The sequence below is a fragment of the Ictalurus furcatus genome, chromosome 29 (genome assembly GCF_023375685.1).
Source record: "Ictalurus furcatus strain D&B chromosome 29, Billie_1.0, whole genome shotgun sequence".
NCBI lineage: Eukaryota > Metazoa > Chordata > Actinopteri > Siluriformes > Ictaluridae > Ictalurus > Ictalurus furcatus.
Window position 1 is genome coordinate 2,640,539 of NC_071283.1, and position 12,029 is coordinate 2,652,567.

Consider the following 12,029-nt stretch of genomic DNA (forward strand, 5'->3'; position numbering starts at 1 on the left):
CCACAGCTTTGTACTTTTGCCAGCTTAGATCCCTACTGAACAAGCCAGTGGTGAGGATTTCCTAAATGGACAGGATTTAGGGGGTTCACCTTGTATTCCAGTGCAGCTTATAGTCTGGAAAATACGGTAAATAAATGAAGTCAAATGCTAGATGAAGTCAAATGCAGCAGAACAGGAGTTAAGACAGATAGGAAGTCATGTTTTTATCTGTTTTGCTATTACTCACCTGGCTTTCAACGAGGCAAATGATGGCAAACGTCTCGGAATAATTTATCGTCCAGATGCCAGATTGATATTCCATCTGCTAGGGCCTTGTCTGTAACCAAACCAAAGGAATCGATGCCATTGAATATGTATCATCCAGTATCTGAGTTTGAACCAGTGTTGTACGTTTGCCAGTGAAATTTGCCTCGCTGAGCTTTTGTTTGTCCACACTGACTGAATGAGTGTTTCCTGCAACCTGATTGTGTCATGACAACCCTGATGTCCCACTTCCAATCAGTAAATGTTCGATGCATGCGATTTGGTGCACCAATTCCTCAACTGTTATGAGCACTACTGAATGTCTAATATTACGTTTCAGAGGCCACTCAGTAATGTGACTGCGAATGCAAAGTGATGATGCACTGTTTGAACTACGCATGCAAATCTCCCTGATACCTCTAACCTAATTTGTCTGCTTTTCCAGTTAAAATGTCCCCCGTTTACGTCCAAGCCCGTGCATACAGAATGAACGGACGTATTTTGTTGATTGACGCTATTGCTTAGCCTCCTCTATTTTAGCCTCCTGCCCTGGGACTTTGTATTTAAAAAAAAATAAAAAAATATATATATATCAAAAAGCTCGGCCACCTTATAACCTGACTTTAAAAAGTTAACATCATGATTTTTGATTGATGGATTGACTGAATGATTGACTGACTCATTGATTCATTGATGGATGGATTGTGTGACCCAATGTTGCATTCTATGCGACTTGTTGGGGGGGCGTGGCCCGTTGCAGCCCCGCCCCCTACCATGCTGTCTGACAAATTTGTTTTATCGTTTGTTTAAGAAACGCGGTAAACCTTGCGGTGCTAAAACTGAACGAGCAGGGGCTTCTGGATAAATTGAAAAACAAATGGTGGTACGACAAAGGAGAGTGCGGCAGCGGAGGCGGGGAGTCAAAGGTCAGAGCCGTGCTCGGGATCACCGGGTAAAAAAGAACAAGAATGTAAACATGCAAAATGAGGAGGCAGCACCATTTCCCCAAAACCCAGAATTAGTACTTCGTAAATAGCAACGTAACATACATATACATATCACATATAATAAACAGCAAGGTCCAAAAGTCTGAATCTACTACTGAAATCTGTATTTTAAAAGTTATATTCTGACAAATTGTATTTCTACATTATTCCTAACTTTAAAAAGTGTGTTATTGACTGACAGCAATAAAGCTCAATGTCAGGGACGAATCATTAAATATTACCAACAATTAAACATCAGTTTGGCAAAAAAAAAAAAAAAAAAATTTACACAACTAAAAAGATTATAAGGTCAAACAGGGAAGCTTGAAATAGACAAGAGTAAAAAAAAAAAAACAAGAAAAGGAGGCTTGGATACAAATATGCACAATAACACAGATATAACACTGTATACATGGACTGGATCAGTAACACAGAACAGGGGAACACAGTAGGACAAACAAACCAGTGACAGGACAGAGGCAGAGACAAAATGAGAAGAAGAAAACATCAACGCACAGTACAGTAAAATGAATAACTTTTTGCTTCAGGAACCTTTATTTTGATTTTGGGTTTAAACTTGACACAGTTACTGAAGGTGATGTTCAAATACAATTAATCCAAAATGTCTGACTTTCTAATAATGTCTTCTTTTTTTTTTTTTAACAATAATTGAGGTCTTGGAGTGGACTTAGCCATTTGGATCTAACAGTAAACAATAGTAAGCAATTTAGCAGTATTTACTAACATGACTAAAGCATGTCGTGTCAGAATGAGGGTTTTGGGTTCAGATGGTGGTGGTTTCTCGCAGCGATGGGTCCGTGCACATCTGGCACGGCGACACCGCGTTCGCCGACTGCCAAATGGAGCGCGGACGGCCGATCGCTGGCTACGCGCAGGGCTGTTAGCGAGCTCTGATGTTCATGACAATAACATAAAATAACATTGGTAATGTTATTTATGTTATTCCCCTTATACGCGAAGAACACCAGTAAACCTTGCAGTATTGAAACTCAGTGAGCAAGGCGTCTTAGACAAGATGAAAAACAAATGGTGGTACGATAAAGGGGAATGTGGAGCCAAGGACTCGGGAAGTAAGGTCAGTCGCTGCAGGGAGTGTGTGTGGGCGTGCGTGTGTGTGTGTGTGTGTGTGTGTGTGTGTGTGTGTGTGTGTGTGTGTGTGTATGTATGTGTGTGTATGTTCCAACCCCTGCCACACTACAGAGTAATGTGCATATGCGTAATTATGAGTTGAATATGTGCCCAGACCCTGTTCCTGTATGTCTGTGTGTGTGTGTGCGTGTGTGTGCGTGCGTGACAGAGTGTGTGTCAGAACGAGTCCCCAGTACAGATTAACCAACGCATGATTAGAGACATGTTTAATAAAATATAAATACAAAAATGTGATTTCATGTTTCAATGCATGCAACACACACACACACACACACACACACACACACACACACACACACACACACACTTAGCTTCTGATTTAATGTTCACAAAATTTATTTTACTTAATAGTACCATACGTGCACACACACACACACACACACACACACACACACACACACACACGCACACACGCGCGTAGCTTGTGATTTAATATTTAAAAAAATATTTGATATAATAGCACCACACACACACACACACACACAAACACGCACTGACACACACCTGTAAAGCTTCAGATTGTCCCTGTGCTTCTCTTTTGTATTTCTAAGTGCTGTGTCGTCACTTTGTCTTTCTTTTCTTTCTGTTTTTTCTTTCTTTCCTCTCTGTGCATTGCATACTTGCCTCGGACCTCTAAATGTTGTTTGTATATTTATCGTGTACAGTGTCCTTGTCTGTCTTTCTCACACACACACACACACACACACACACACACACACATTCACACACACATATTCACCAAACACTTTTCTATGTTTTTTCATGTTGTGAACTTGCATTCAGTGTCGGTCCTTCCTACACCCAAACTACACGTCGCATACGGCCCTCTATTGATAGTGATGTCATGAATTGCACAAATTTAGCATTGTGCTAAGTTTGTTTTAGGCCTAATAACATTTCTAAAGTGCAAAATTGTGATTGGCTATATCTCTTTGTTTGTTAGCTAGCAAACTCTACGGACCCCGTTGACAATGATGCCATTGAATGCCATTTTTAGCATTTAGCTCAGCTTCTCATTATTCTGCATCATACAGATACAGCGCTAGCATAACACAGACAGATTAGCATCCAAGTAGCACTACAAAACTTTACCTCAGTTTCAGAGGAGATGAGAGGTGTAAATATATATTTTTGTTCAAAATCTTCCTCACAAACAAATATAAAAGATATAAAAACCCCTGTAAGGTCTTGCTGTTTAGTCAGTTTAGTAATAGCTTGTTAGCTAATAATAGTGCTGTTTAGTATTAGCTTATTTAATCAGCTAACTTATCAGTGATCGCTAACTTGCTAACCTAAGCTATTAGGTGCAGGAATATGGTAGATAAAATACTTTTCCTCAGAATGAGACAAGAGGAGCTTATTATACAGAAATGTATTATACGGGCTAATCATTTTCTGACACATATAGCTAGCAAAACAGACATATTAGCATCCAAGCAGCAGTAGAAAACTTTATTCTCAGAAAGAGATGAGAGGATTAAATATCTTTAACTCCCTCATAAACCATTATAACAAATATAAAAACCCCTGTAAAGGTTTGCTGTTTGGTCAGTTTAGGACTGTAACAATAGCTAGTCAGCTAAATTATCATAATGATAACTAGCTTGCTAACGAAACTTTGAGTGCAGGAATATGGCAGATAAAGTTCTCTTACATGTTTTTGACTAGCTAAAAAGGGGGTCATCCTATGATTTATATGCCAAATAATGTAACATCACTGAGTGAGCTTTTGAAAAATATATAAATAAATAAATAAATAAATAAATAAAGGTGTTCAAAATAACCTTAATTCATTTAAATACACTAGCATATTTGGAGACAAAAACAAATTGGATTAAATCAGATACATAAATCATGATGTCATGAGAGAGAGATTCAAAAACATACTAGGCTAATTTTCACCTATGGAAGCGATGACCTTTTGTGATTCCATGACTCCAACCATTTCTTTAGTTCCATCAGGTCTAGGTCTCTTATACTGAGAGCCGTATAGCAGTGCTAGGGAACAGAAAACCCCTTTGATGAGTTCCCACAATAACCCTTATCATATTAAGCGAATACAGAGCTGAGAACATGTTTTTCAGGTTTCCTTTATGTGCTATATAGAGCTGAGGAGCATAGGGTACTGGGGAACTTGGGACCCTTTGTCATGTGTTCATTATATGCCATATAAATCTGGGGAACATAGGATCCTGGGAACATAGGACTCTTTGTCATGTGTTCATTATGTGCCATATACTGTAAATCTGAGGAACATAGGACCCTGGGAACATCCCTAAAAAGGTGGAACTTATTTAGGAAGTAAAGAATCCTATTTTGTTTAGGGCCCTGGAGCCCAAAGGTTAGGACCGGCACTGCTTGCGTTGGTCCTTTTTTTGTGTTGTGCTAAAAAATACGTGTTTCAACACACACACACACATGCACACTCACACACGTATACACACATAGACACTGTTTCAATTCACACATACACTTATGAGTAGACACGCCTTCCAGGCCCACTTTATTATCTTAATGATTAAAGTTAGCATACACCGTACTATTATGCAATGCTGTGCTACATCCCTTTCTCTTCCACGTCCCCTGACCTCTGCCCTTTGCACCCTCCAATGCAGGAGAAGACGAGCGCTCTGAGCTTGAGCAACGTTGCGGGGGTCTTCTACATCCTGGTGGGCGGCCTCGGCCTGGCCATGCTGGTGGCGCTGGTGGAGTTCTGCTACAAGTCGCGTGCTGAGGCCAAGCGCATGAAGGTTGCCAAGACTCAAGCCCTAAATCCCCCCACTTCCTCGCAGAATTCTCAGAATTTTGCCACTTATAAGGAAGGGTACAACGTGTATGGGCTGGAGAGTGTTAAGATCTAGTGGGTAGGAACGGCAGAGATTTTCTTTTTTTTTCTTTTCTTCTTTTTAAAAATTACTTTCATCGTTTGTTCGTGTTTGCTCGTCGCTTCATTGTTGCCGCATTCATCGCTGTTCATTCGTGACACACACACACACACAAAAAATATATATATACGTATGTACAGTTTGTACATAGTTTTGATATCTTGTGATGTCATATAAATACTAGGGGTGGAACAGTATGAAAAAGTAATTTCCGGTCATTTTTTCCCTCGTATATCACTGTGAGCGCCTCCTACAGTCTTAACCGTAAAATAAACATCATTTATTTTATTTATAACTACAATTTCTTTCAGTCAGGCATTTTAAAATGAACAGCTACCGTTCCAATTTGTCCCCGTAATAAAGATAAAGCTATCCGTGCTCCCATCTAGCTACAGTAGCTAAAAAAGTAGGCTACTGTTTTAAAGAAATGATGGCAATGAAAAAACAAAAACGTGGAAATTGCACGTTTTGTGGCATTCTATTTATACCGCTATAGCCAAGAGTTAACAGATTGTCAGCTTTCACAATATACACCGTGTGGCCAAAAGTATGTGGACACCTGACCTATATGAGCTTGGCAGACGTTCCATTCCAAAACCATGGGCATTACCATGGAGTTGGAAACCAACAGGAAGCTCCTGACGCACGGTTCTTCTGAGTTCTTGTAGTACGACTCGTTCTACTGCTAAAGTTTGTCGATGGAGACCGCGTTATTATGTTACGCACTTGATTTTCTGATTTAATGGGTGTGGCTGAAACACCTGATTACAATAATTAGAAGGAGTGTGCACATACTTTTGGGCATATAGTGTACCCTTACACTGTTAATACTGATCCACCCCTAATGCGCACAGTGCATAATGGGTGATAGTAGGATGGATGGATGGATGGATTTCAGAGTGGATGGATAGAAGGGTGGATGGATATGATGATATGAATGAATGGATAGATGGGCTTGAGTGTGAATAGACGGAAGGATGTCTGGATTTCAAAGGGAATGCGGAGACGGATTCATTTGAATGTGAATGGATATATGAATATGTAGATGAGAGGATGGATGGATAGGTTAACGGTTGGTTGGATGGCTTTGAATATGAACAAATGGTGACTGGATGGACGAACGGATATGATTGGTGGATTTGAGAGTTAACGGACGAGTGGGCGGATACGATTATATGCATGGATGTATGGATGAATCTGAAAGTGAACGAAGGAATGGATAGAAGGATGGATGGATTTGAGAGTGAATGGTTGGAATGATGGATAAATGATTGTAAGTGAATGGATGGATGGATGGATGGATGGATGAATGGATGTATGGATGGTCAGGAACAGGATCATAGTAAGTAAGAAAATAAGAATAGATTTGAGGACGGATGAAAGGATAATAATGATGAGACACTGAGTGAATGGGAAGAGGATTAGGGAGAAGGTGAAATCAGTAGTGTCCTTGGTGTTAGTTATAGACTACCATCTTGGCTTGGCGTAGAGATAGAAATATCTTGATGTGCCATCGCGCCTCGAGACAAACCCATTAGCTGTCAATCATTCTCCACCCCATCTGGTACACACACATCTCTATACTGCAATATCTCACACGGGGTGAACGATACGAAACTGACGGCTGCTGTTGTGTTTCTCTTTTTCTCTCTCTTTCTTTGTGTGTGTGTTCTGGGTGCCGTGCGTCTTTTATGTGCTTCCTTGTCCCTTTAATGGTCTGATTATTTTTATTTTGTCCTTTTAATTTAATCCTACCCCCCTTTTTTGTGCTTGGTCATGCATGTGTGTGTTTTTTCTTTCTGACCATGCATATTACTTTTTGCACATGTGTATCCCTGTTCCCTTGCATGTACGCATGTACGTGTGTGTGTGTGTGTGTGTGTGTGTGTGTTTAGATGACGTTCACCGAGGCCATGCGCACTAAGGCCAGGCTTTCTATAACTGGCAGTATTGGGGAGAACGGGAGAGTGCTGACTCCGGATTTCTCTAAAGCCGTGCACGCTGTGCCCTACATGAGACCAGGCATGGCAATGCCTCTTAACGTGAGCGAGCTGTCCTGAGTGCCTTACACACCAACACACACACACACACACACACATGTTCAGACTTTTACACACATCCTCAAAGCATACATTAACATTCACTTGACTTGCTACTAATGACTTAAAATCACGCCGATGTGCTACACATTTACGTATACCGTATTTTCCGGACTGTAAGATATCATTTTCGCCATCCCTAACGTTTCTACATTAGTCCAATCTAATCGACCCTTTATTGTGATTATAAACAAGAGATATATAAAACCTTGGCTCATCCTCAAGGTTGAGTCGATTCTCCGATTCAGTGCAGTTCAATTCCACGATGAGCAACGCGTTCGGTTATTAAAGTTCAAACCCAGCCAATGTAACGACAAATTCAAGGGCAACGCTGGCAAAATACTGCGTACCAAATTGAACCAACCGGTACGCTCATTGAATAAATAAATTGAGTGGAATTGACTCTTTGAATCAACTCCGCCGATTTCCAACAAAGACATTTCTGATCTTGAACAGCACCGATTAGAAAAAAAAAAACAAAAACTAGCTAATGTTTTGAATTTTTTTTCTTTACGGCATTGTCTGTGAAAGATAAGACTCACTATTCTGCAAAATCGACACCAGGCCGATGAGATGACGATAAACGATTCATCGTGGTGGCCAACTTGACAAAAACGTGTCTAGATAGTTATCTAGATTTACTCAGCTGAAGTAATTCCTCGAAATCCATAAGCTAGCTTGCATTAAACGTATAACGTATAAAGCATACATTGGAAGTCGTCCATTTGTTAGGGTGTTTACGGTAGCTGTGCTAGTTCAGCAGTTCTTACTTATTTCAGCGTGGCTATTTTGGTATATTTCCAAGCCTGACAGCGGGATTAAGATCGGGGAAACAGAACTACAGCAACACTAATGAGACAAAAACGAAACCACACTGTACAAGTATGTGTTTTAGAGTCAGTACATTATGGAGAATAAAAATGGCTTATACATTCATTCAACAACAAAGCAGTGTATATATTGATTTGTGTCTGGAAAATATGGTATATACATATATTTACTTACATGCATACACATCTTATCGATAAGTTTATACATTTATATCACAAGAACTTACAAACAGAGGAACACACACTACACACACACACACATACGCACACACATACGATACTTGTACATACACATCATAGAAAAATGTACAGATGCAAAATGAGAAGTTTGGTTTACACATGCACGATGTCCACACACGATCAGGACACGTTGACTTGTGCTCACGCTCTCTCTTACTCAATTTCTATTGAGATTTTTCACAACAAACACGTTTTTTTTTCGCTTCTCGGATTCCAGGAAACACAAGCACACTTGAATCATCTGCATCCAGCGTGGCTTTCTTTTGTTCGGTTCTAACATGAAATATATATATATATTTAAAAAAAGGGGGGGGCGGGGATGGTGGTTGTTTTTTTTTTTTTTTTTTTTTAAATATATTTTTCAAGAAACACACACACACACACACACACACACACACAAAAAAAAGAAATAACGGCGAAGAGCCTGCATCCATATTGTAAAAATAATGTTACGAAATTGTTTCAAAGCCAGACAATTGTTTCGAGTTCATTTAACGTAGGTGCAGTGTTTGAGCAGAATCGTTTGTCATACGAATTATATATTGAAAATATATATTGACCATGTAAATATCTATACTTTTGTCCTTTTGGTGTTACAATGGCTGACTGGGGAGGGGGGGGGGGGGGTTTGAGCAGAGGGGTTGGGAGGGGATTTTAGTTGCAATTTGTTTTTTTCCAAGTTGTTGAAATGTGATGTTAATTTGTCTTTAAAAAAAAAAAGTTTGTTAATGTTTTTGTGTTTTGGTTTTTTAAAAATGTTTTTTAAGATCGTTCTGTTGGACAAGGCAAGTGTAGTTTTATAGATCTGTCATTGACAATATATATATATATATATATATATATATATATACATACACACACACACACATATATGTGTATATATATATATATATATATATATATGTATATATATATATATATATATATATATATATATATGTATATATATATATATATGTATGTATATATATATATGTATATATATATGTATATATATATATATATATATATATATATATATATATATATATATATATATATATATATGTATATATATATATATATACACACACACACATACAAACATATACTTTTTTTTTTTTTTTTAAAAGCCTGACATGCAAACCTTTCTCTTTTGCAGGGTCAGTGAAAACATGAATTGGAATTGCATATCATCGTATTAATATTGTAAGCCTAATTATAATACTTTGGTGAGAATTTTTTTTTAAGCTCGCAGGAGCTTTAAACTTCCAAATGTCTTCTTAGGGATTATGACTGGTTATATGGGATAACCGAAATGAATGAATCACGAGCAAGGAGGATTTATAGCACCTTGAGTCATTTTTAATAAGCGGGAGTCAGAAAACTGTACACTTTTTAATAACAATCAAAACAACAACAACAAAAAATACATGAACATGACACCATCTTGACATTGAGGTGGACGTTACAGAAAGGCGGCGACATGGCATGTTAGTGGTCTGGTGAAATACTAGAGTATTTCATTTTTAACGCTATTTAACGCTTTAATAGGTATGTTTTTTTTTTATTACATGCTGATTGTTTTTTTGTTTCGTTTCAAAAGTGTAATTAGGCCACTTTACACCATACCAGTACTCATTATTAAGATATCAATAAACATAGTTTTATAGTTTGTTGTATATAAAGCTGTTTAAAATCTAGTCACTAATTTGTAATTCCATATTACAGCCAAAATCAATATGTGTTTCTGGAAGTAAATATAAACCAGTCTACGACAAGGTAACGTTATTTACCTTGAGGTACGAGTAGTAGTAGAAGCTAGAAGCTATCGTGGTGAGGTAACAGGATAACTGAGTGGATACTGACTTCTGTCTTACCAGGAAAGGGACCTAGAGAACATTTTCGTACGCGATTTTTGTAAACAAATATTCTTACCAATTGTGAGACTTGCTAGTGTGCCATCTGGGTCACGGCACCAAGTTGGTAGAAATTCGGCAAGATAAGTCAGTAGGCAGGAGAATGGCACTTGGAATATCTTCAGCTTTTTCACTTTCAGAGATATATATGAATAATCAAAAAAAACTTCAGCAAATGGTTTTAAAGTCCGAGGCAAATATTTCTTTACTGTGGAACTTAGTTTGTGGTCCATGTTGATTTTAATTCCAGTATAATTTCAGCTGTATAGAGGATTTTCATTGTAATTGCTCATCATATCTGAGCTAAAAATTGTTTGACTTTAACAGTCTTATACTAGCTAGGTGGAACGTAATTAAAATGCATCAAGAACTGACTCCTGCCATTTAAAACCAAAAAAACTCATGGCGCAAGAAACCCTGCCTGCTTTCCATTTCCATTCATTCCCTGATCTAACTATTCACAATCCTTTCTGCCTTTGGAGAACGTTTGACCAAGTAAAACTCCCATGAGCTATTTCTAAATGCCAAATAGTGTTTTGTGCCAAAATACTCCTGGCAGGTTTATACAGTGTTTGCGTGGTAAAGTGAAAGGACTTAAATAAAACATGATATTTCTCTTTTATAGATCTCGTTAAAAATTCCTTCTTTTAAACATATTGTACATTCGATTATGTGCACTACTATATGCAGTCCTGACTGTGAAACGCATGAGAACCTTTAGTTTTTCTTTCTTTTTTTAAAGCAATGACGACGGTGATGGTGGTGATAACGCGAATGAATTTAGACACGTAGAACTCCCGTAGAGAATTGAGAAACCTGAGAAATATGAGAGAGAGAATATCACCACAGGAAATATATGAATATTGATATCCAACCTCTATGCTGAGCACCCTTTTTCTATGCCATGCTGTGTAACTGCAATCCATTAGTTTTCTATGTATATTGTATTGTATATAAAAGCAGAGACCATCCATGTGTATAACTCCGATCTCTAATTGTATGAACACACACACACACACACACACACACACACAATATGAGCAGAGGTTCAAGTTGAGTTGGAGAAATGGTGATTGTAAGGAACTTCTTAAATGGCAATCCACAAATGTACACACAAATACACACACATGGACTTGGATCATCAGTAGATTTTCAGTAGAGTCTCAGTGAAGAGGAAAGCGGAGTAGATTTTTCTAAATGGAATGTGAACCGACTGCTTTATTTTTTGGACTTTTGGAATAAACAGAGGCTAAGAAACCGCTGGTCGTTGTTGTCTTTCTTCACTCACATACATATGAACACGTCGTTTTCAGTATGACTGACAGACACATAGGCCACACCTTATAAACACTTCATTTATTGTGATTGACAAACACAGTGGCCATGCCTCCTTCCCTAGGACTGACAGGCACCGAGGACACACCTCCTTCCTCCTTCACTGGACTGAACTAGACAAGGGAAACGCCTCATTTAATGTGACTGACAGACACAGATGCCATGCCTTCTTCACTGGAATTGACACTGGGGCCACACCTCCTTCCTCCTTCCCTGGGACTGAACGAGACTAAAGATATGCTCCATTTTTGTTGACTTGACAGAGGCCACACCTCCTATACTGGAACTGAGAAACACAGAGGCCACACCTCCTTCACTGGAACTGACTGACATAGATGCCATG

General features: G+C 38.5%; 1 protein-coding gene across 3 annotated transcripts in view; it reads left to right on the plus strand.

The window, feature by feature from the left end:
* Window positions 1-7,553, plus strand: part of gria2a (glutamate receptor, ionotropic, AMPA 2a) — a 35,315-nt gene extending 27,762 nt beyond the window's left edge. Inside the window, exons 13-15 of one of the 3 annotated variants that reach the window (XM_053619230.1) lie at window positions 1,055-1,169; window positions 5,015-5,230; window positions 7,180-7,553. In XM_053619230.1, the coding sequence (XP_053475205.1) occupies window positions 1,055-1,169; window positions 5,015-5,230; window positions 7,180-7,344 (496 nt within the window). In that variant the 3' untranslated portion in view covers window positions 7,345-7,553. Of the gene's footprint in view, window positions 1-1,054; window positions 1,170-2,210; window positions 2,326-5,014; window positions 5,231-7,179 lie in introns of all 3 variants that reach the window. The other 2 variants (XM_053619229.1, XM_053619231.1) reach the window with 2 other exon arrangements.
* The last annotated feature ends 4,476 nt before the right edge of the window (window positions 7,554-12,029 follow it).